At 41.4% G+C, this 22,555-nt stretch overlaps 1 protein-coding gene across 7 annotated transcripts; it reads left to right on the top strand.

Annotated features, from left to right (window-relative positions):
• Positions 1 to 74: 74 nt before the first annotated feature.
• Positions 75 to 22,555, top strand: LOC118114199. 7 transcript variants are annotated; one of them, XM_035164499.2, is made up of 34 exons: positions 75 to 310; positions 698 to 985; positions 1,090 to 1,194; positions 1,748 to 1,866; positions 2,154 to 2,372; positions 2,564 to 2,651; positions 2,986 to 3,138; positions 3,701 to 3,798; positions 4,191 to 4,363; positions 4,452 to 4,559; positions 5,160 to 5,360; positions 5,576 to 5,701; positions 5,852 to 6,265; positions 6,832 to 7,062; positions 7,152 to 7,373; positions 7,460 to 7,681; positions 7,769 to 7,990; positions 8,126 to 8,359; positions 8,472 to 8,705; positions 9,371 to 9,562; positions 9,705 to 9,932; positions 10,056 to 10,148; positions 10,259 to 10,357; positions 10,576 to 10,767; positions 11,387 to 11,592; positions 11,878 to 11,946; positions 12,067 to 12,111; positions 12,791 to 12,853; positions 14,199 to 14,378; positions 18,712 to 19,089; positions 19,603 to 19,725; positions 19,941 to 20,054; positions 20,144 to 20,224; positions 20,806 to 22,555. In XM_035164499.2, exons 2-34 carry the CDS (start codon positions 932 to 934, stop codon positions 20,833 to 20,835), a joined length of 5,316 nt encoding a protein of 1,771 aa, XP_035020390.2. In that variant the 5' UTR covers positions 75 to 310; positions 698 to 931; the 3' UTR covers positions 20,836 to 22,555. The 7 variants fall into 7 exon arrangements, with proteins under 7 accessions (XP_035020390.2, XP_035020388.2, XP_035020391.2 ...); XM_035164497.2 differs by lacking the exons at positions 75 to 310; positions 12,791 to 12,853 and having other exon boundaries at positions 792 to 985; XM_035164500.2 differs by lacking the exons at positions 75 to 310; positions 18,712 to 19,089 and having other exon boundaries at positions 792 to 985.

The raw sequence follows: 22,555 nt of genomic DNA, 5'->3' as shown, positions 1-22,555 counted from the left end.
AGCGAAGGAGGAGAAGGCAAAGAAGAAAGAGGAGGAGAAACCAAAGGAGGAGTCGAAAAAAAAAGAAGAGGAGAAGGTGAAAGAAGAGGCAAAGAAGAAAGAGGAGGAAAAGGAGAAGGAGGAGGAGAAGCCAAAGAAGGAAGAGGAAAAAGGGAAGAAAAAAGAGAAGGGAAAGAACAAAGGGAAGAAGGTGGCGAAAGGAACCAGCGAGGAGCAGGTGAAAGCACCGATCGCTGCTCCAGAGCCGGAGCTCAAAACTGAGCCGGACATCGAACAGGCTCCCGATCAGCACTCGATAAGCAGCGCAGAGGTGAGTGAATATTACTTTGGAAAATATGACATGAATAATTGTCACTTTTCTGCACACAAATCCATACTGCAGATTTAATTGTAGCAGACAGACCCATGTTTTCTTCCTCTGTTGAATTTTTAATAATGTGGACAGCTTGCTCAGCGAAAGTAACCGTGCTGGGTTGTTCTGAATGCTTGGACGGAAATGATCCATGCTGCTGTGAATTAGAGCATCAACAGCAGCAGTATGTTTGCTGTTTACTCAAGATCTGTAGTTGTGTTCATTTTAGTGCTGTCATCATTTCCAAAAAGACAGAAAAAAACAGTACATCGTGTTCTCTCCCCTCATTCTTTTCATCTGTCTTCGACATACTTTTTTAAAGTTTCTTGTGTTGACTCTCATCAGCCAGCTCAGGAGGAACACAAGGAAACAGCGGCAACAAAGAAGGAGCCCGAAGCGGTAGCAGAAGGGAAGGAGGAGGACGCGGAAAAGAAGGAGGAGGAACCAGCGGAACAGGAGAAAGAAGTTAAAAAAGGAGAGGAAACTGCAACAGAGGTGGCAAAGAAGGAGAAGCCTGCAAAAGAGAAGAAAACAGAGAAGAAGACTGAAGAGGCTAAAGGCCCCAAACGACAGAAAACCATGCAATGCAAAGTCACCTTACTGGACGACACTCAGTTTGAGTGTGAGCTTGATGTAAGAGGCCTCCCAGACTTGTGCATGTTCCCATGTGTCTCTCTGTGTTATATGTCTCTCCAGCTAAACACCTGTCTCCCACTGTGTCTCTGTTTATCATTTAGAAACATGCTAATGGCCAGGAGCTTATAACAAAGGTCTACGACCATGTCAACCTGCTGGAGAAAGATTACTTTGGCCTGGGTAACTGGGAAACCCCAACCAACAAGGTATCCTGTTTATTTTTCTCCTGCTGTACTTTTATGTTGCACTGCAAAAGAGGAGCCAGATATTTCTAATGTCAACTGACATATTTACATGGACACTAATATGAACCTTATTAAGACAATAGCCTGAATAAGACACTGCCATTCAAAGAGCATTTTCTGATTAACTTAACCCAAATAAGGTTGTATACTCGGAATAAGCATTAACAGAATTCAGGCATGGGAGAAACTAGTAATGCCATGTGTAGGACATAATGAAGTTTTTGATTGGGCACAAACATCACAATGGCGACATTATCATAAAAGTCGTTGGAACGTCGGACGTATGGCGTTGCGGTTGTAATGTCGGTGTAAGTCATAGTCAGACTATGCTGTGTAAGATGTAAATGGGAATATGAATGGAATATTATATTAGCAACTCATAAACATCATACACAGAGTAATTGTTTATTCAGAATAATGTCAACAGTCAGGTTATTTGTGTCCATGTGAACATAGTCCTGATAAGAAACTGGTTGTGAGCAGATGGTCAATTTTTTCCCTCTATTTCCTGCAGACATGGTTGGAACCTGCAAAAGAGATCAGGAAGCAGGTTTCAGGTGCTGTCTATGAGTTTACATTCAGTGTGAAGTTCTACCCTCCTGATCCAGCACAGCTTACTGAAGACCTCACCAGGTGAGTGATAAGAGAATACTTAAGCATTTTGGAAAATCTTATGATTTCCTGATGCTGGACTCACATGTATGTGTTGGAGGCTTCAACCGAAACACTGCTCATTCACTTTGAATGTGGTGATGTCATGCATTGTCGAACTGCATTGTGGTTCCATTGCATCGCATCGCTCTCACCGTAGAAGTTGAACAGTAATTAAGGCAATGTTATTATTATCTCTCATGAAGCACAGAATCAAAGTTGTTAAGACCTCAAAAGTGAGCTTATTTGTTCTCTCACATCTTCTCCAGGTACTTTCTATGTCTCCAGCTGAGGAAGGACATAATGCGCGGAGTTCTTCCCTGCTCCTTTGTCACACTATCCTTGCTGGGTTCCTACGCGGCCCAGTCAGACCTCGGGGAGTATGACCCAGAGCTCCATGGAGTAGACTACGCTAAAGATCTGAGTCTGGCCCCCGGACAGAGCAAAGAGCTGGAGGAGAAAGTGATGGAGCTGCACCGCACATACAGGTAATCAATAGGGATGGGCTTTGTTCAGAGCAATCTACTGTTAATTTAACCAATAAGTTTCACTAAGTTTAACCAAGTTTCAGTAAGTACAATTCAACAGAGAGAAACTGTGCAGCGTGTTTCAGTGTTTAATAATCCCAACAATTAAGTTTATCTTTTTAAAAGGACTCTTCTCATCTGTGTGCTTCCAGGTCAATGAGCCCCGCCCAGGCAGACATGTTGTTTCTTGAAAATGCCAAGAAACTCGCCATGTATGGAGTTGACCTGCACCAAGCCAAGGTACAGTGTTTTCTTGAATTGTGTTTAAAGCCTAGATTAATACTTGTTGTGGGTTTTTATGGGAATGCCAAAGCCCTCAGTTCCAATGTGCGCTGACTTCATTTTTAAAATTCTAGCCATTATTTTGTAACAGCATGTTTGTATTACATCAGAAGCATCCGGATTTTAATTACAAAATTGATGTCAGTCCCCTCACAGGAAAAAAAGGAGAGATTAATAACGTTTGAAACTCACTGACCTCAAACTACATGCCCTCATTGTGTGAGAAAATCTGCCCCCTGGTGACTGTTCTCTGGAAGTGCATAACAGTTTCTACCTGTTTTTGTGAATGCAGGATCTGGATGGTGTCGACATTACACTGGGGGTTTGCTCCGGTGGTCTGATGGTTTACAAGGACAAGCTGAGGATCAACCGTTTCCCTTGGCCCAAAGTGCTGAAGATCTCTTATAAACGCAGCAGCTTCTTTATCAAGATCCGGCCGTCAGAGGTAAAACTGAATTCACTTTATTATTTTTTGCCTCATACCAACTCCATCCACCAACACCCCACCTTGGAATGGTGGGAGGAATTTACTCCTACTGGTTATCTATAGTAGGATTTATAGATGGTGTAAACCCGTAAATATTTTATATGCTAATGTTGAATTTACTACATACGTATTGGAATTATAGTGTTGGATTATTATCCCATTATTGTACTTCACATTGAACCATTTTAGAACTGTTGTGAGCCTGTGTTTGATTTCACAAATTGGTTTAACTTGAATATACAAGGGTTAATCAATTTGAATGTGGAATTGATTAAAATAAAAGTTAATAGATAGGTTCATAGATTGCATTTCAATAATTGATACTAGACATTTCTGTAAATTAGCCTCTTAATATATGGTGTTTTATTTATTTAATTTAATTTAATTTTCTTTCAGAATTGACATGATCCATTGTTTGTTCTTCAAATCCAGCTCTGGGATAAACGTTTCATTATGCAGATTATTACTTGAACATGAAATTCAAATTCAACTCTGACTTTATTTGTTTCTTCACCTACAGCAGGAGCAGTACGAAAGCACAATTGGTTTTAAACTGCCCAACTACAAAGCCTCAAAGAAGCTGTGGAAAGTCTGTGTTGAAAACCACACCTTCTTCAGGTAAGAGCTGGTCACGCTCACCTTGTTCTGAATGACATTTCCCTGCCTGGTAACAGAGGTCAATCGCAGGTTCTGCCTATCCCTAGATAATTGGCTAACTGGTCTCTAGCTTAATCCCTATATTGGCTCCATGGCAGTTTAACCACAGATGAAGAAGCTACATACACATGGTCCTGACCTTGGAATTAAACCTCCAAAGGTTTTGTCTTCTTGATAAGATAAACAGGTCGTTGCATAAGAAAGCAAATTTGTAGAGTGTAAAACCCTTATATATATATATATATATATATATATATATATATATTATTTATTTGAACCCCTGGTGTTTGGTTTTGTCAAATTGTTGAAAGTGTTGGGTGGATGAAAATTGAATTAGTGCATCTGTCCCTCAGGGTTTCAACAGTGGAGCCTCCCTCATCACGTCGCTTCCTCGTCTTGGGCTCAAAGTTCCGGTACAGCGGGCGCACACAGGCCCAGACCCGCCAGGCGAGCTCCATGATCGACCGCCCAGCCCCTCGCTTCACACGCTCGGCGAGCAAGAGGCTGTCGCGTAACCTAGATGGAGGTAAATGTGTGAACCAGTTTCGGTATCACTGTACCGCACATGTATCTCGAATTTAAAAGCTGCTCTTTGACTTGTCTCGCTCCTGCAGCTGGAGATGACACTCTCCAGTTACTCTCAGCGTCAACCAGGTCTGAGACTGATGGTTTGTGGTTGATTCTGGGGTCTGACAGACCTCAGCCTCCTCCTGATTTCCCAGGTACAAGAAACTGTGGGAGTCCGCCAACGCTTTTTGGCATATATGCAGCTTTTATTTTATTCTTGCTCACAGACGGCCTCATCGCATCATTTAACGTGCCCATCCTTTCTGGATCATTTGCTTTCATGCTCGTTAACACTTGAAGACATTGTCATTCAGCTTTGGCACAGATGCTTACGTTGTCAGGTAGGTGACCTATTCTGACGTGCGGATGGTGACGCCCACCTTGGACTTTCCTTGATCCCAGGGTAGCTTGGGGTCACTGTGAGTGATCTATGAAACAAAGAACAAGGAGTTTCACATGCTCAGCTGCACAAGGGCATTTCCAGTCTTGAGGCTACTCTTCCTCTTTTTTTGGCATTTAAGAAGTTGCTGCTTGATGTGTGTTGCACAACAGCATCTTCCATTTGCTCACTCACTCATTACTTCTCCAGTTGCTGCCATAAAAGCTTGAACTCTAACCCCTCAAAGAATGAGAGGCATCTTTCATTCAGCTTTTAACTAACCTTAATGAGTCGTCCGGTACAAACGCTTGGCATCTGGTTTGGTCTCTCCAACAAAACATTACATAACTGCAGTGACCTTGTCATATCTTCGCAGCCAGAGAAGAGTCTAATCAGACCTTCATTCAGTCCTGGGAGGAGGAGCGATCTGTTCAGACAGTCACAGTGACCTGGCAGGACACCGGTCAGACTGGTTCTCAAACCATCAGCCAGACAGTGGAAGGCGAGGGTTCTACCCCGCTGCATCACCATCCTCCACTTCCCTTTGTCCAACCTTTTGCTTTTGTGAAACAGCAAGGTATCGTCACTTGTAATTTCACAGTTTGGCATCAGGAACACTAACTTTGCAATCCCTAAGATACATCTGCCATATATATATATATATGCTACATTAACCCCCAAGGCTTTCATAGAAACCACAAAGGTGGTACAGGTCTTCTTTTTGCTGTTTGAGAATTGATTTGGTTTTCTCATCTATGGAAGTGCTGAGTATTTTGTCTCTGATTTTATCAGCTGAGCTCAGCTTGACAAACATGAGCTATGTGGACGGGCTCTTGCGTCCTGCACTGAGAGAACAAGATGATTGGTTCCTCTATTTTGACCGAATCTTCAGCCTGTCTTCACTTGTTGAAAAACCATGTGAGTTTCTTTGTGTGACTCTTGTGTTGACACGTGACCTGCAAACATTTATGGAACTTGAATGCAATAAGTGAAATATGTATACAGTCTGCACTGATAACATTTTTGTTTCATGGTTCATAATTTTACTTTCACCTTCGCTCCTCCCAGTCTCTCCCCACGCACAGTTGCAGGTCCAGGATAAGGACAAGCAGGAGCTGACCAGTGAGAAGTTCATTGAGAGGCTTCAGGAAATGGGGACCTTGGTGGATAAGCTGACAGAGGCAAATGCTTTGGAAAGGAAGCTAAGGGAAGTGAGGGATTTGGAGGAAAGGCTCCAAGAAGTGGATGAGATTGCAGAGAAACTTCAAGAAGTGATAGAGCAAGAATTAGGGAAGGAGGAGCTAGAGAAGTTAATAAAAGAAAAGGAGGAGGAAGAGGGTGATGTAGAGACAGAAGTACAAGTGGAAGTTATAACTTCAGAGAGAGAGGTTACAGAGAGGCCTCAGACTGAGGTGGAAGATAAAGATGTCTGGTTCATGCTCTTTGACCGTCCTGCATATAAACCTCTTTACAAACCACCAGGTACAGTTTATTTATTTACTAACCCTAACCGCTTTAGATCTCTTCTAATCTCTAATATTTTGAGAATATGAGAAGTGAACAGGCTGGTTTCTAGCTCGTTTTGAATACTCTTCCCTTTTTGCGTTTAGATAAAAGGTGAAATTTATAAAAGTGCTCTCTGTACTGAGTATCATTCTATATTTAGTGAAGGTATTATTATTATTATTGTAGTGGAAGTTATGACAGTAAAGCTGATCTAAAATAAATTTGCTTCACATGTCCTAATGGTGCAAAGTCGCTCAGAGAGTACATACCCCAGATTAGGCTAAAGCCTTATTTTGCCATGTAAAAGACAGGGAAAAAATATCCTGTTTGTCTACCTGTTTATCTCAACCCGCTTCTTCCTTGGGTCTTGCTCTAATGGAAATCGATTTGTGTAATCCTGCATACAAACAAACATTATAGAAAACATAACCTCCTTTTAACCTATTAACCAACTTTACTTTTATTTGAATACATTACATTCAACATTAAATACATGTTTGCTCCCATGTTCAAACATTGTGTATCTTTACTCTCATCATTAGTTGTCGCTGTGGAACACGCCCTAGTGGAAAAAGGCAAGTATTTCATCTCAAAGCCTGAGATTACAGCAGTTGAGGAGAAAACAGAGATAATAATAGAAGAGAGAGTAATACGAGAAGAGCAGGCATGGAGTGCACCAGAGATCCCGACACCACAGACCATCACAGACAGAGAGGATGACTGGTTTGTGTTGCTGGATGTGATTCCCAGAGAAACTCCTTACGTACCTCCAGGTACTCCTGAAATTCCACTTACGACTCATGCTATGTCTGTATTGTGCTTGGGGCCACTTGTGCTAAAACGGTTTCTTTTGAAATATCAGTCGTCATCAAGGAGCGAGACCAGATGGAGGCTGAAAGTATCATCTCTGTGGGTGGAACTGCAGCTGATGAGATTACAGAAGTAGTTGTTGAAGAGAGAAAGATAATAGAAGAGGCACCGAGACGTCGACAAGAAATCGCACAGCGGCCAGTAACAGACCGAGATGATGACTGGTTTGTGTTGCTAGATGCGATTCCCAGTGAAACTCCTTATGTACCTCCAGGTACTGCTGAAATCCACTTACAACTTATATTATACCTTTTTACTGTGCTCGCCACTTGTGTGTAACTGTTTCTTTTAAAATATCAGTCATCTTGAAGGAGCGAGACCCGATGGAGGCTGAGAGTTTTGTCTCTGTGGTTGGAACTGCAGCAGATGAGGAGATTCAAGTTGTGGTTGTTGAAGAGAGAAAGATAATAGAAGAGGCACCGACACTAAGAGAAATCGCACAGCGGCCAGTGACCGACAGAGAGGATGACTGGTTTGTGCTGCTGGATGTTGTTCCTAGAGAAACTCCTTATGTACCTCCAGGTACGGCTGAAATCCACTTACAACTTATATTATACCTTTTTTACTATGCTCACTACTTGTGTGTAACTCTTTCTTTTAATATATCAGTCATCTTGAAGGAGCGAGACCCGATGGAGGCAGAGAGTTTTGTCTCTGTGGTTGGAACTGCAGCAGATGAGGAAATTAAAGTTGTGGTTGTTGAAGAGAGAAAGATAATAGAAGAGGCACCGACACTACAAGAAATCGCACAGCGGCCAGTGACCGACAGAGAGGATGACTGGTTTGTGCTGCTGGATGTTGTTCCTAGAGAGACGTCATATGTTCCACCAGGTACGGCTGAAATCCCCCGCAAGTGCTTCGCAGCTTTGTCAAAGTAAAGAACTACCCTGAGCTTTGCAGATGCTATTACTCCAAAATAAGAGCATACAGTCTGTGGCCTGAGGATTTGTATCTCCTTTGTCGTAGTTGCTGTTCTGCAGCGTGTTGAAGTGTCACCAGAAGAACGTGTCTCTCTGGTTGAAATCACAACCGTTGAGCAGAGGGAAACTCGAGTGGAGGTTGTAGTAGAAGACACACAGATAAAACGAGAGCTGAGTGAAACGGGAATAGTTGCACGGCCACAGGCTGTGAAAGAGATAGAAGATGACTGGTTTATCCTGCTGAATGTTCCCATTAGAGAAGCAGCATTTGTGCCACAAGGTATCTGCCAACTTTCTCTTACTCTCCTTCTCTGTCCCTCTGCAAATACTCACATTTCTATTTTGTCACTTTTTTGTGACACACAGTGCTCATTCATTGTCTTTGTTATTAGTTACCATGGTTCAGGTTTATCCTGAGGAAAGCATTTCTGCTGTGGCTGAAATGATAGCAGTGGAGTCCAAGAAGGAAGTTGTGATTGAAGATATTGTGATGCAAAAAGAAGAAAAGAAGCTGCCCATGCAATTCATTTCAGAGCTGAAAATATCTCAGCCTGTGAGAGCGAGAGATGACGACTGGTTTCTGCTGCTGGATGTTGTTCCCAGAGAAACTACATATGTGCCTCCAGGTACACACGGCCTTCAAATGTCTTTTCACACATGTTGCACCAAAGAAGACTCTCAAGCTGTCTCCAGACATGAACTCTGGAAAATGTCCAGACCAATTTTCCAAAGTTTGCCTTTCACATATGAAAAACGTAGAATTACATTGTCTGGGTCAGATGCTTTCACAGCAATAGGAACGTGTCCTGGACATTGAGACAATGGGTCCAGAGTGCAGGAGGCAGGACATGACTTAGAAAATCTGCTTAGGGAATCAATGTTTTTTTTGTTAAAAGCACATTGACTCCTGCTTAAGGCCTTATCACAAAAAGCTCTAGAATACCGTCGTCTTTCCAATTTGACACATTTTTCATCATGAGATATTCCTGGTTCGTGTCCATCACAACCCGTCCACTTGCTCTCTGTGAATTTTCCTGCTGTATTTTCACATGGGCTCACTCTTACATTGTCTTTTTTACTTGGGGTGGTAGGAAAAGTTCCAGAAAATGTCCAGAGCGAGTGATATGGAGATTTTCTTTAAATTGTTAGGAAAATGTGTGGACACCACTGCATGTCTGGAAGCAGCTTTAGATTCACATAAACAATCCAGAAATTATTAAAAAAATATGAGGCTTCTGTCAGATTCTGCACTTTTGGCTGAAGCTGAAGTTTAAGTTTTGTCTTTTCTCAGTTTCTCTGGCAGTGCCGAGCCAAATTTATCCAAGTGTTGAACCTCAGGTTGAAGTGAAAGGCATAGAGACGAAGGTGCGTCAGGTTGAACTTCACCAGATTAGACCGCAGCTGTCCCGGCCACAGCCAGAGAGGGACGCCTGGTTTGTGCTGTTCGATGCTATTCGTGAAGAAACAGTCGTTATACCATCAGGTATTCAGTTGATCTATATTTGCACCCATGTCCAAATGCTCTCTGAAACATAATATTTTATGACATTTCTTCTGTCTGAACATTTGTGTGTTGGATTTACGAGTGTCTCTCAATTCCCTTGACGTTCGCCTGTTTGTACCAGTTTCCCCTGTTGAGATTATTCTGGATGTGGGGAAGGAGGTTGAGGTGACAACCACAGAGACTAGAACATGGAAGAAGATGATAATTGGTGGGGACAGCAGGCAAGATGAGACACGTTTGTCTGAAATTAGACCAATCCAAGCGGCATCGCCGTCAGAGAGAGAGGGAGGAGATCATTGGTTTGTCCTGTTCGACATCGTCCAAGAAAAACCTGTTTTCGTACCACCAGGTACTTCATATCGCCAAAGGGTCTGCATACACTGTGCTGAAAGCCTGAAATCGGAAATAGCTCCATCAAAAATCTATAAATATATTTGCATCAGATTTATTTACCTTTATGTTTCTGTGTTAGTTGCTGTCGTTGAGCATGCTGTCGATGTTGTTGCTGGGAGAAAGGTGGAGGATGTTTTGTTTATTCCTCTGGATGTGTCCCCTAAGAAATCAGGTATTGATTGTTCCTGCTATGCACACAGACAGTTCCACTTAAGTGTATTTTTTAATTCACACTAATTCTTTGACATTTGATGTGCACCTGCCTCTATGTTTCTGTGTTAGTTGCTGTGGTTGAGCATGTTGTCACTGTTGTGGGAACCACTGAAAGAAAGGTGGAAGACGATTGGTTTATTCTTCTGGATTTGACCCCTAAGAAATCAGGTATAATCTAAATGATTTATTCCAGCTAAGCATAAAAACATTTCCATTTTAGCTTTAATATATTGTTCTTTGACATTTGAACACAAGGCAGCCATGTAATGTGTCATGTAACGGTTCTACTCAGATTTAGCTGCTAAGGTCATCTCACTGTAAATGCAGGTGTCTTAATCATTTGTACCTTATTTCCACAATAATACCTGGTTGTACATTTGTATTAGTTGCTGTCACTGAACGCATCCAGCTCCCAGCAGAGGTCAGAGTTCCAACTGCTGTTGCCAAAAAGAGGGTCACTATTTCCGAGAGGAGACCTCAGTTCGAGGAACGGATCCTGGAGGAAAGACTTCCGCTCATAAAGACACATGTCAATGATGATTGGTTTGTTCTTCTAGATGTTGACCGCAAAGAGTCAGGTATTTTTTCCCCAATGTATTTTGTTTTTTTGGTTTACAGGTGAACAGCTCGTACATGGTCACGCTTTTCTCACTCCATGAATCGCTTATTAACTTTTGCAGCCTCACTGTTATTCAAGGACCTTCTCACCGTGCTTTGTTTTTCGTATTGAAGAACGTGTTTTCTCTCACTCAGCATTTTCAACCACAGTGAGCTTTTTAGCTCTTTGCAGCCTAACATCATCTGCCTTTGCATCCATCTTTGGATGGTAACAAGAACTAAACTGCGCTTTTGCTCTCATTCCACTTTGTGAATATGTGCTTCTGGTCCGCCTCTAGTTCTAATACTTGCTTAACCTTCATGAAAGCAAGTTAACGGAGCAATTAAGGTACAGTATTCTCCTGCAGTGTTTGCATTTACTCGATCACATCAAGGCTTGAGAGTGTAAGTATGATGTTTGCATAGATGCGCTATTGTCCGTGTCTGTATGTTTACAGCTGCTATATCTGTTTCAATGCATTTTACTCACTGAGGGTTTGATCATGTCCGATGTTTAAAGATTCTCATCCCCCAATAACACATTGAGCTAAAACATGTTTTCTTTTGCTCACATTTCCATTTGGTCTGTCTTGTGTCCAGTGGTGATCACGCAGAGGGGTGCCCGTCCTGTCAGCGCTCCGGTCTTTTCCCAGGCTGCTCTGGCTGAGGCAGGGATCCCCATGGCCCCCCTCGAGCAGCCCCAGACCTCCACTCCTATTAAAACCAGCCGCCAGGAGGAGAGAAAGCTGGAGGTCACCGTAGAAGCTGTGGAGCCCTCAAAGATTGAGGAGGGAACTGAGGTCAAGGTAATTGATTCCTTTCATCACTGGTAATCACCAAAAGTGGCAAAATGTAAAATCCCATACTGTGTGTATGTAAATCATGTATGACTAAGAGGATATCTGGTGGCAGTGAAATATCAACAAATAATTTATGATGTGTCCTTGCAGTGATTGCCAACGTATCTTGACTGTAGATAATTTAGCTATAAGACAATTCGTTACAGTCCTTAATGATGATAGATGCTGAAGTAGCGAGCAGAGATTGTTCTCTGTGTCTGAGCATGAACTGTGTCTCTCTTGCTGCTGTAGCCAGCAGCGTGGAGGGACCAGGGAGAAGTAAACTCTTCACTGATATCCACCGTCAATGGGGACATTCAGGTTAGTGTCAGACACTAGCCTCTTGCATGTCAATCCATAGAACACACAATTTCAGCTGTGAGTGTTGAAGCCAGCAAGCAGACGATGCTAACTTGTGAACCTCTCTCCTCCCTGGGGTAGCACGAGTCAGAGGTCACAAGCACGGAGGTGGTGCGAATGCGAAAGGTCAGGTCCTGAGCCTTGTCTATGTCTCTGTAGCCATTTCTCCGCCTCCATTCTGATGATATCGAGCATCTCATCCAAAAGACTAATATCACCCTCTTCTCATGTTGTGCTTCCATACAACTAGGTCTTAAATGAAACCCACGTCAGATTCGATGCTCATACAGTATGTTATAAGAGGTAGAAGAATGTGCACATAGATAATGTACGCATTGAGTGACCGTAACTTTAATATATACAGATCTAAAGTATGTTTCACACGTAGAAGCTTTGTAAAGGTTAACAAATCATTCATCACTTCTCATTGCTTGCTGTTGTAAACCCTGGAATGTACACATGCATGTTTATAGATTACTAAAAAAGGGCATGATACATGGTATTTTATCACACTTCTTTCAGTCCACCATTCTTTACTTCTTAGCTCATTATAAAATGTTTATCTTGAGTCAATCCTCTCCTAGAGCCTTAAGTTCACTGCTTCATTAGTACGTTGCAGTTCGGCCCCGATGGTCATTTGTCCCCAAACAATTTTGCATGCAGTCTCCTCACAGCTCCTCTTGTCTGTTGTATTAACACGGTAGTGAACTTTGTAGTGTGCATGTCCGACGTGGGGCAGTGTGACGCCTGCTTACACGGAAACTGAAACAAACCTACACTTTTTTGTTCTTTTCATTTTTCACAGAAAAGAGCAAAGAAAATTGAGGGTGACTCAATTTATATCAGACATAGCCTTTTAATGTTGGAGGTTTGTATCCCTTCTGGAGACGTCTTATCCCGAGCTGTATTTTCTTGCTCTTTGGCGCAGTGGCTCCTGTTTTAATATCACGCTTGCATGTGGCATGATTCACACTTCTTTGCATCAGTGTTAATGTACAGTAGATTACATGATAAATGGGTGTGTGTGTGTGGCAATGTGACTCTAATCTGGTTGTTTTCAGGAGAGTGCTGTTGAACCTGTGATCAGGGTTCCTACTCTTGCATTGATATATACAAACCAATGACCATGATGCGGTCTAATCACTGACAGCGAGCGCTTTTTGATTTTCAACCCAGGATTCACAAGCTGCTCCATTATTATATGATATTTATATTTTTTCCCAGATCATCAGTATTCTCCTGTTCGTGCTTCCGCTTTCTCTACCTCCATCTTATTGTCTAAATTGCTAGTAATGCATTGCAATTTTCTCAGCAATTATACAAATTAAATCTTTTGATCATAAAAATTTTAATCTAAATAATTGTGAATTTTACTGGTTTGTATGAAATAAATGAGGTTTGGAGGAACACTTACCATGAAGTTGCTCTTCGGCACCACAATAAGTGAACAAACACCTCTGTTCGTTGACTAGAGCTGTCCGCAGTGTGTTTGGTGGTTTTCAAAATCATCCACAAAGATCAACTTGATGCTAACTGTTGCCAAATCAATGCTGCTACTGTTGCTTTTGTTCATTTGTGCTGAATGAACAGGTTTCCATTTATACTGAGGCTTCGTCTCTCACCATGTCTGCCACCGTCTCCTGCTCATTCATTTGCAGCCTGTTTTTTCACGACATGTTTCACTGCGAGCCTAATACTGTGAAATAGACCCTTAATGCTGTGTTGTGTAGTTCCTAGACTCCACCCATGCAGAACGCCAAGTGATAATCGACTTTGATAAATCACGGCACAGACTCCTCTAAACCTTTTTCCTCTATGAACCAAAGTCTGGCCTTATTAATCCACTGCCAGACCTAAATTACACTCTGGAAAGGAGTCGCTGATAATCTATCAAGAATCCAAATAGTATGATCGTCCAGATAAATTTGCCCTTCTAATTTATGTTCCTTTAGAATCACAGATTAACCTTGCTTCTGCTTATATATTTAATCAGCAGTAAATCAACAGAAATTCTGCAGAAAAGCACCATAATCTGACTTTATTCTCTCTTTTTGTTAATCTCTCCTTCTCTCCCAACTATGAACACATCCTTCATCTATCCTTTCCCTCCCCATCCACCTGCCCCACATATCCTCTCTTTATACGTTTCCTTGCTCCACTTCATGTCGCCCTCTTGCCGCACTGTCCTTCCCTCTCGACTTTCCTCCATCCAGGAGTTCGATAAGCCTCAGGAGGAGCTGATCAGGCATCACGCCAGTATCAGCAAGCTAAAGAAGAACTTCATGGAAGCCGTCCCGGACTCCAGGCCCAGTGAGTGGGACAAGCGTCTGTCCACACACTCTCCGTTCCGCACCCTGGGTATCAATGGTCAACCTCTGGCCAGTGCAGATGGGGTAAGTCTTTCACAGAAAACACCTTCTGTCAGTCAGTTCAGGGATTGGATGAAATCCTGCAAATAAATACATCTCAATAACATCTTCAATTCCTGAACTGACTTTTTTGAAGTTGAATAAATTTGCCTCATCACATTTGTTTTCCATGGTTTTTCAACTTCAACTTGATTTTATCATTGTACTCGATTGGGGGGGGGAATCACAGCACTAATATGAGCAGTATGCATGGATTTGTGATGGAATAGAAGAACCTGAAATTCTATTAAACATCTTGTGGTTGACTACAATTTAAAACATTAAATTGTTGCATAATAGTTTATTCTTTTGAATAAGTTGAACATTCAAACAAAACAATCTGAGGCACGAGGGGAATCAGGCTCTTCTAGTTGCCATTCCTCTTCTTGTTCTCTGACATTTTGAGTGGATCATGTTTGCATGTACAGACCTATTCAAGACGATAGCATGTGGTATGTAACACATGCATGTGTATGAGGAATGCAGTTTGAGTTGTTGAATAGGGTCTGTACTCTTGTTCTTTCACTGATGTGACTGAAGTGGTCACAGCAGTCTGGGATTTGTTTAAATCTCTTGAGAGCTTCACTTTGGTTTCTCTTACCTGCACTTAAGGCATCTGAACCTCGACAACTTCGTATTGCATGACTGACAGTCCGGACTTTTGAAACTGTACTGCATGACTCAGAGACCACTCTCTTGAAAAGTTTGCACGTTCTGACGCGGAGCAGAATTTACTTACCCCCTCTCCTTCTCCTCCGCCCTTCCTTCATTGTGAAGCTTTCTTTCTGCTTTTAATACTTAACATTTATGTTAAGTCTTTTCATGCTGCTTTTACCTTTGTTGGCTGCTGCTTCCTCCAAGCATTGGTTGTTTTTCCATTTCGAGACAAGGCCTCATTCACTGTTCTCTTTATAGTAAATGATATGAATTCCAGTATGGAAATACTTAGTTGAGCTCATACCTCTGCCAAGACCAAACAGTCCCCTTATGAAACCACATTTATATTCAATAGATCCAGATTTTATTTGGATTCACATCAGAATTTCCCACAATAATTCAGTCCTGTAAACCTGACTGATCCATACATTCCCTGGGAAACTGGTGAAAATGTAAAATAAAAAACAAACTTGCAATGATGAGAAGGTGATCCTTTGTGTCATTGCCAACATTTAATGGGTTCTTTTTTGGCCCGTGTCCCATCTTTCCACCAAGTTTCATGAAATTCCATTCATTAATTTTTGCGTAATCCTGATGTCAAACAAACCAACAAACAAACAAATGGACAGGGTTGAAAAAATAATCTCCTGGCGGAGGTAACCAATATAATTGTGCTATTACTGGCATTAATAGTTGTAGTGCAGTTAAAATTATTACATTAAAGCTTTTAAGTGGACCAGAAGCACAACAGCAATCTAGTTGAGCTGCTGTCACATGAACAAACAAGTGTAGTGTTCATTTTGCATGCACCTCAGAGGGACATTAATTCTAGTGCATCGTAACAGCTTGGATATAAACCACTTGGAGATTAAGACCCCAGAGTATCAGCATATTGTCAGGATGCATTAGAGTTTCACTGAAATCAAAGTAAAGCTACACTGACGACTTGGAGCCTGCAGTGGTGCTGGTAATCTGAGCTAACGTACAAAGTGTTTGACAGAACCTGTTAAAAACATGATGATAATAATAACAAATTTGTTTAAATGTCGAAGTGGAGTGGACACTCACTGTTTATGGTCAGCTAATTTGTCTTTCTGCATAACGTTTAGTTTAAATAAATGTGTCTTATAAGACACACAGCAATAGAAATGGCCTGGCACAATTAATTAGCAATGGGGACTTTCACATATATCTAGTTGGTGCGGACCTTTAAGACTTTTCAATTTATTCTGAGCTCAAATAACAGATGCAAAACGTCCCTCAGACCACGGTCCGCACCAAGGGACCAAGATTTAGTCCGACCAAGAGAGGTGGTTGGGATATTTCAGGTGTGAAAATGCCCTGAAATGGTGGGGGTGATTAATAACAAGCTGCAGTTGCTCCAGGCTCCAAGTTACCTCTAACACAGCTCAATGTTATTTCAGATTTCAGACACACCACTACACAGGGAATCTAGAGTGACCCAGTTAACCGTGGCTTATTGAAATAGTTCTTCTCATAAAACCTGTAAAATGCCTTTTTTTTTTTTTTATTCCTACCAGTTTGGATGACTTTCTGTCTTTTCAGTCTAGAGTGGAATGTAGGACATGGAAATAAATAATAATAAAAAAAATGCATGTTCCAATAACATTTTCATCCTCTGGGGAAAAAAAACACTTCTGGTACACTATATATCAAGACTTCAATTTTTTAAAAATAGGTCTTACAAGTGCAGTTCACAGTCGGCCATTGCAGACATTTCAAAAAAATTCCTCCCTCTCATCTCTCTTCCCTCCTTCCTCCTCCCTCCCCCCTCAGTTTGTCATCCGCCTCCCGCGCGGCCCCCTGCTAGACTTCTACTCCAAACGCAGCTGAGGGGCAGCCTCGACCCTGCGGAAACCCCACACAGGTGTGAGTGTGACCCGTGGAGACCGCACCTAGTCCATCCACCCATCAAACCACTCGCTTTCTCTTCTCCTCCTCCTCCTCCTCCTCCTTCTTTCGCCTCCTCTGCAACATCACTGTAGCATTCTTCATCCTCTCATCTTCTGCTCCACTCGAGAAGCTGCCCCCCCTTTTGATTTTTCTGTTCTGGCCTCCGTGGGAAAAGACTTCCATTTCTTTTTGTTCCCCACTGCAGCACAGTTGGTCTCTCCAGTCAGAAACGGGTGCTCCAAAGACTGATTAAGACTGAAAATGACAATCAACCATCTACTATTTTGCATTTTCTGGGATTTCACTTCGACCTAAAAGATTCCAACCAGTTTACCAATATAACCTGACTTTTATCTGTTTTTTTTATTGTCTGACCATATCACTTTGAGCCTGATTTTATACACATCCTGAGGTGCATTTGTAATGTCAGTTGTCTTCCGATATTGTCTTTGGATAAGCTGATCACTGTGATGTGATTTTATGTATTTGTTTATTTTGAGATATTTATTCTTTTTTTTTTCCTTAAACACACGTGACATAATCACTGGAAAACATTAATCCGGGACTTAATTTTATTCTGGTTACTGGGAATTTTGTTTGTCACAGTAAAGTGTTTCCTGTGAACGGAGACGTCGAGGCAGCTTAATTGTAATACTTATTAACCTCTTTGTCCTTCACTGGTACTTGGCAAGACAGTATGTAGGAACTTCAAGGGATTTCTTGTTGCATGATGTTTTTGACAATCAACTTTGACCAAAGAATAAAAGGCATTCCATATACTTCAGTACCATTGACTCTTTGTTCCTTTCAAGGAGCGTAGATTTTGTCATTGAAATTTCAGATTTTCTTTTGAGTTCCACTCATAGACTGAAGTCTATGACTGTACTAATATATCATATCACTTTTGTAATCTCTCCCTCTTGAAGATTCAAGAAAATCAATTTGACATAACTAGTGTCACTCATTAGAGCACATACCTCCACCAAGGCCCAACAGTCCCCTTATGAACCCACATTTAAAGGTCCAGTGTGTAATATCCTAGTGATGTTTTATCTAAATTGTATGAATTGTTGTTTTCTTTACCCTAGAATGGGCCCTTTTATAATTAAATACTTTATATTAAATCGGAAAACACCCTTTTGAGTTTTTATGACAAGTGAATGCTACCACAGGTTCTCATTCATGTTTGGAAGGGGAGTGGTGTAACATGCAACTTCACCACTAGATGTCACTAAATTCTACACACCGAACCTTTAAATTCACTAGATCTGGATTTTCATCTGGATCTGCACAAAGTTGTGCACACTCATAAATATCAGTCTTCCTAAATTGATTGGCATATTTATTTCTCCATGGCATATTGCATGTACATGTATTAAAATCAAAGAGCAATGAAAAGGTAACTATACTCATTACATTATACAGCCAAATCTATTTTCAGTATGCATTTTATTTGGTCACCTATCGTTGCATTGTTGTGTCATATGGAAAAGGGTAGATTGTGGCACATGTCCTGCAATGTGTTGTTAAGGTGTGGTTTTAAAACAGTGAAGATTTGACCACTACTGTTTCCCTGTAGGTCTGTAGTGCCTCATAAACTGGATGCAGTGTGAGCATAAACAGTTGAATATTATTGTTTACATATCTTTAATCCCTGTAAATTCAACTTGTTATTCTATATCGATAAGAAATATTTCACCTGTCCATGAGCACATGGTGATTATGTTTCGTCTTTTTTTTTTTTTAGAGTATGTGCATTAGTTCCCTTTGCAATGGTTCAGAGAAAGAGGAAACCAGCAGCAGTTTGGGCTCATCAGGCGCACGCAGGCCCGCTGTGTGCCGCAAGAGGGAGCCTGATAGTGTCGAAGCCCACGGTGCTCCTGTTGAGGAAGACTCATGTGAACAAGATGGTGTTGTAGTTTTTGAGACTTCATTGGTGCCCATCGTAGAGGTGGAGAAGGCCCAGTTGCCTGCCTCCCTCGAGCCCGGCTGTAAAGCTTTAGATGAGACCCAGGAGGAAGAAGGATCATGTCCTGCAGTGTCGGAGCGCTCTGGGAGGATAGTCGGATCTGCCCCAGCCTCCTATTTCAGGAGCCATGGTCCACAGGTCATACGTTGCTTCCAGGTAGTCTCCTGACTCCCTCAGGGTGATGCTGATTCTGTCTCTGCTTGGCCTCTGTATGATTTCACGGCAGCCACACTTGCTCACTTCTTTGCAGCACCATGACATTAAACCTGTGATTCTATAATGGCGAGTTGTGGTGTGAATTACGCCAACTACTGGTCAAATGTAACTGCTTGCCGCAGATGTGTTGCACAGTGGTGTGCTAAGTTCTTCTCAACTGAGGTGACGGGTCACTTTAACATGAGCATGTTCTTTTCTGCCACAAAACGTTTCTAACGCGTTTATTTTACTTTCATCATCTTTCCAAACCAACTTCTGGCTTTATATTTTCCGTTTCCCATTTCCTCTCTGTGATAGCTGGTGGTGGGAAGAGGATTAACAAGGTTGTTGTTTCCAAAAATATTAATCAAAAGAAATTTGGTGAGGAGAAAAATGAGATAAAATGGTTGCTGTGTGGTGCCAATTCTCCGGTTAAACAGCCAACAACTCATGGGGCTATGCTCCCATCCACAGCCCCCTCTGGTGCAGACCCAGACAGTCACCATCACAGCTGCCTCCATCTCCTTACCCACCGGCATCTCCACCACAGAGGTCCCTATCGTCCCGACCAAGACCTTCACCTATGAGTCTTCAAAGGTAGGGGCTCCAGCACCTGCTCAGCCCAGATCTGTCTCACCTGTATAGCATGGAGGAGATTGCAGCACAAGCTGACTCTCAGCAGGTCTGGGAGGACCAGGCCAGGGGCTCCACAATGAGCATGAGGCAGCACAGAAACTTCCCTGGCTGATGCTCAGGGGTCACATAACCTAAAATTATATTCAGTCCACCTTTTCTTTGCTGTTTGTCCTCAGGTGACAGATGATGGGACAGACGAGGACAAAGACAGCACAACGGTGTCCAGCTCCCAGACCTCAGAGACCACTAGTGGCACCACAGTCACCACCACTACCACTCACATCTCAAAGGCCAGCATGAAAAATCCAGCTCTTGCCTTTTTCAGTTGAATATCATGTTATTTGCATCTTGGTTACATATTTGTTCTTCCCTCTACCAGGTAGTGAAAGGTGGATCCTCAGAGACTCGTGTGGAGAAGAGGATTGTCATAACTGCAGACTCTGACATTGAGCCAGATAAGGTACAAACCCTCGACCCAGGACACAAAAACAGTACTGGGCAGAACCTGAACCTGGCTAACTTAGCTTAGCATAAATACAGGCGAAACAGCTAAAAGTAAAAAAAAAGCACCTTAAGTTCATTAATGTGTAATATATATCTTAATTGTTTAACTTAAAAAATAAAAAGGACAATTTGATGTTAAGGTTTGGCTGTGCATTAAGATGGATGACGCGTCTCCACTTTAGACGTCAGTGACGCCATCTTTTGATTTGGAGCCAAAGTCTGTACAGTAGTGATGTGATGAAGAGCCACAGTATCCACTTCCTTCAAATACATTATTTACAGTATATATATGTATATATTGGCTTCACCTTTGGGAGCTGTCATGTCGGCCATCTTTATCTTTGTCTATAGCTGGGAGCAATTACTTTGTGGAGCCCTTATGCTAAGCTAAACTAATCTGCTGCTAGCTGTAGCTTTATATTTAAAGGACATTAGATGTAGTCATGATCTTCTCATCTAACTCTTGACAGCAAAGTATTTAACTTTCTAATGATGATGATGATGATGATGACCCTTTTGACTTGTCCCGTCTTGCAGGAGAAACATGGCGGAGCATCAGCATTGTAACTGAATCCCCACTTTCATTTATTTCTTGGACTCTCCACGTCCGCCACCCCGTCATCGGAGTGCAGCGATCAGCACGCACTGACCAGCTCTATCTACGCACACAAATACCCAAAAAGAAATATCTCACACATCTGCAACTAAATTGAATAACTTGAGTAGATGAAATGTTTGTGGAATCTTTTTTTTTTTTTCAGTCGAGCTGTTCATTGTAGGTAGACGGCAGCAGCACAGGTTTTCAGTTTTTGTTAAATACTTATCCTGATGTTCGAAAAATACGCTTAGCAAATACACTTCTATTGGTTGAAAGACAGCATTTTCAGTTATGTGATCTCAGTTATGTTTGCTTTTAAATGCTTTTAATTTCCTAGTTGTTTTTAAATTGTTAATTTTATACAAACGCACTGTCACCATGCTAGTTTAGACACAGTTTTCAGCATTTATCCCCTTGGTGCTGCGAGGGAACGTTAAGACTACATTCAAGGTAACTCTTGTTGTTTGCTTGTCTATTTAATTCAGGAGAGACCTTATTTTTTTTTTTAATGAAATGACATACCTCACATTAATATGTGAACAAAGATATTCTGTGCTTTGGACAGTTTGTTCGCTTTGTTCACTGCTCAGGTACAAAAAACGAAAACCTAAAATCTTTTCTTTTTTTTTTCAAACCAGCGAAGGAAACGGTAGCCTACACGTCATTGTAAAGTTTGAATTACAAATTGATCTATTTTGAAATATTTCTCTATTTTATAGAATTGATGCTTTTATAGTATTTGTACAAATTGAGGTTTTTAAGTTATTCATATCCATCTTCTCATGAAATTGTAGGTTGCCAATGTGCTGTTTACCGAATCTTAAGTCTTGCCTGACGCCCTGAATCATTCTTATTCGTTTCCTCTTGTAGTCCACCAAGTTTATCAAACCTTTTCACAATTTACGTGTGACAATGGAGTGCTTCCCTCAGCCATGTTTTATTCAGTAGCATAGAAGTCATAACTGCTTTCAATATATTTGGTTGATTTAAAAAAAAAAGTCTGTTTATCTCAGGTTTTGATATTCTTTGTAAGACTACAGACCTCCATGACTGTATGTGGAATGTCCATATATGTATATCCATCCCTGTTACCCTACCTACATGTACATTTATGTTCAGCTCAGTGAGGTCAATTAATATAAAAGCTTGTCTGTCACGGTAAACACATGTATAAGAGGTGAAGGCAGCTGTCCCTGTATATGTGGCTTTTCTCTCATAGGAGCACAAGTTGTCTTTTTTACATGTTCTACTATACAGTAATTTATTTGTAAAGTAGGAAATGTGTCATGTGAGTTGATGTACTGTGATGTTGCAACACAAGCTGGTTTCCACTGAAGATGTCACAATGTTAAATATTCCATTCATTATCAACCAAGTTTGTAAAAGCCTTTTTACCATATACTCTTAGTAGATTTGCTCTCTCACTTGCTGTTATCCTGGATCTTTCCATAGAGGTGGAAATACTTTAAAAATATACGGATCCCTTTTTAGATAGAATGTTTGTTAGCAAACTTTTTTTTTTTAACCCCAAAAAGAAGTTATTGTAGTTACATGGACAACAGCAAACTCCCCTGGAAGAAATTGTAGAATTCCACTTGAAGAAAATTAGTTTTTAGACGATGGAAAATATTGTTGCTTTGTGACTTATCCGTCTTTTTATGAAAAAAATAAAATATGCATTATGTTGCA

Source organism: Hippoglossus stenolepis, chromosome 8 (assembly GCF_022539355.2).
Source record: "Hippoglossus stenolepis isolate QCI-W04-F060 chromosome 8, HSTE1.2, whole genome shotgun sequence".
NCBI lineage: Eukaryota > Metazoa > Chordata > Actinopteri > Pleuronectiformes > Pleuronectidae > Hippoglossus > Hippoglossus stenolepis.
The sequence above is the reverse complement of the archived record's forward strand: the minus strand, read 5'-3'. Positions and strand labels throughout refer to the sequence as shown.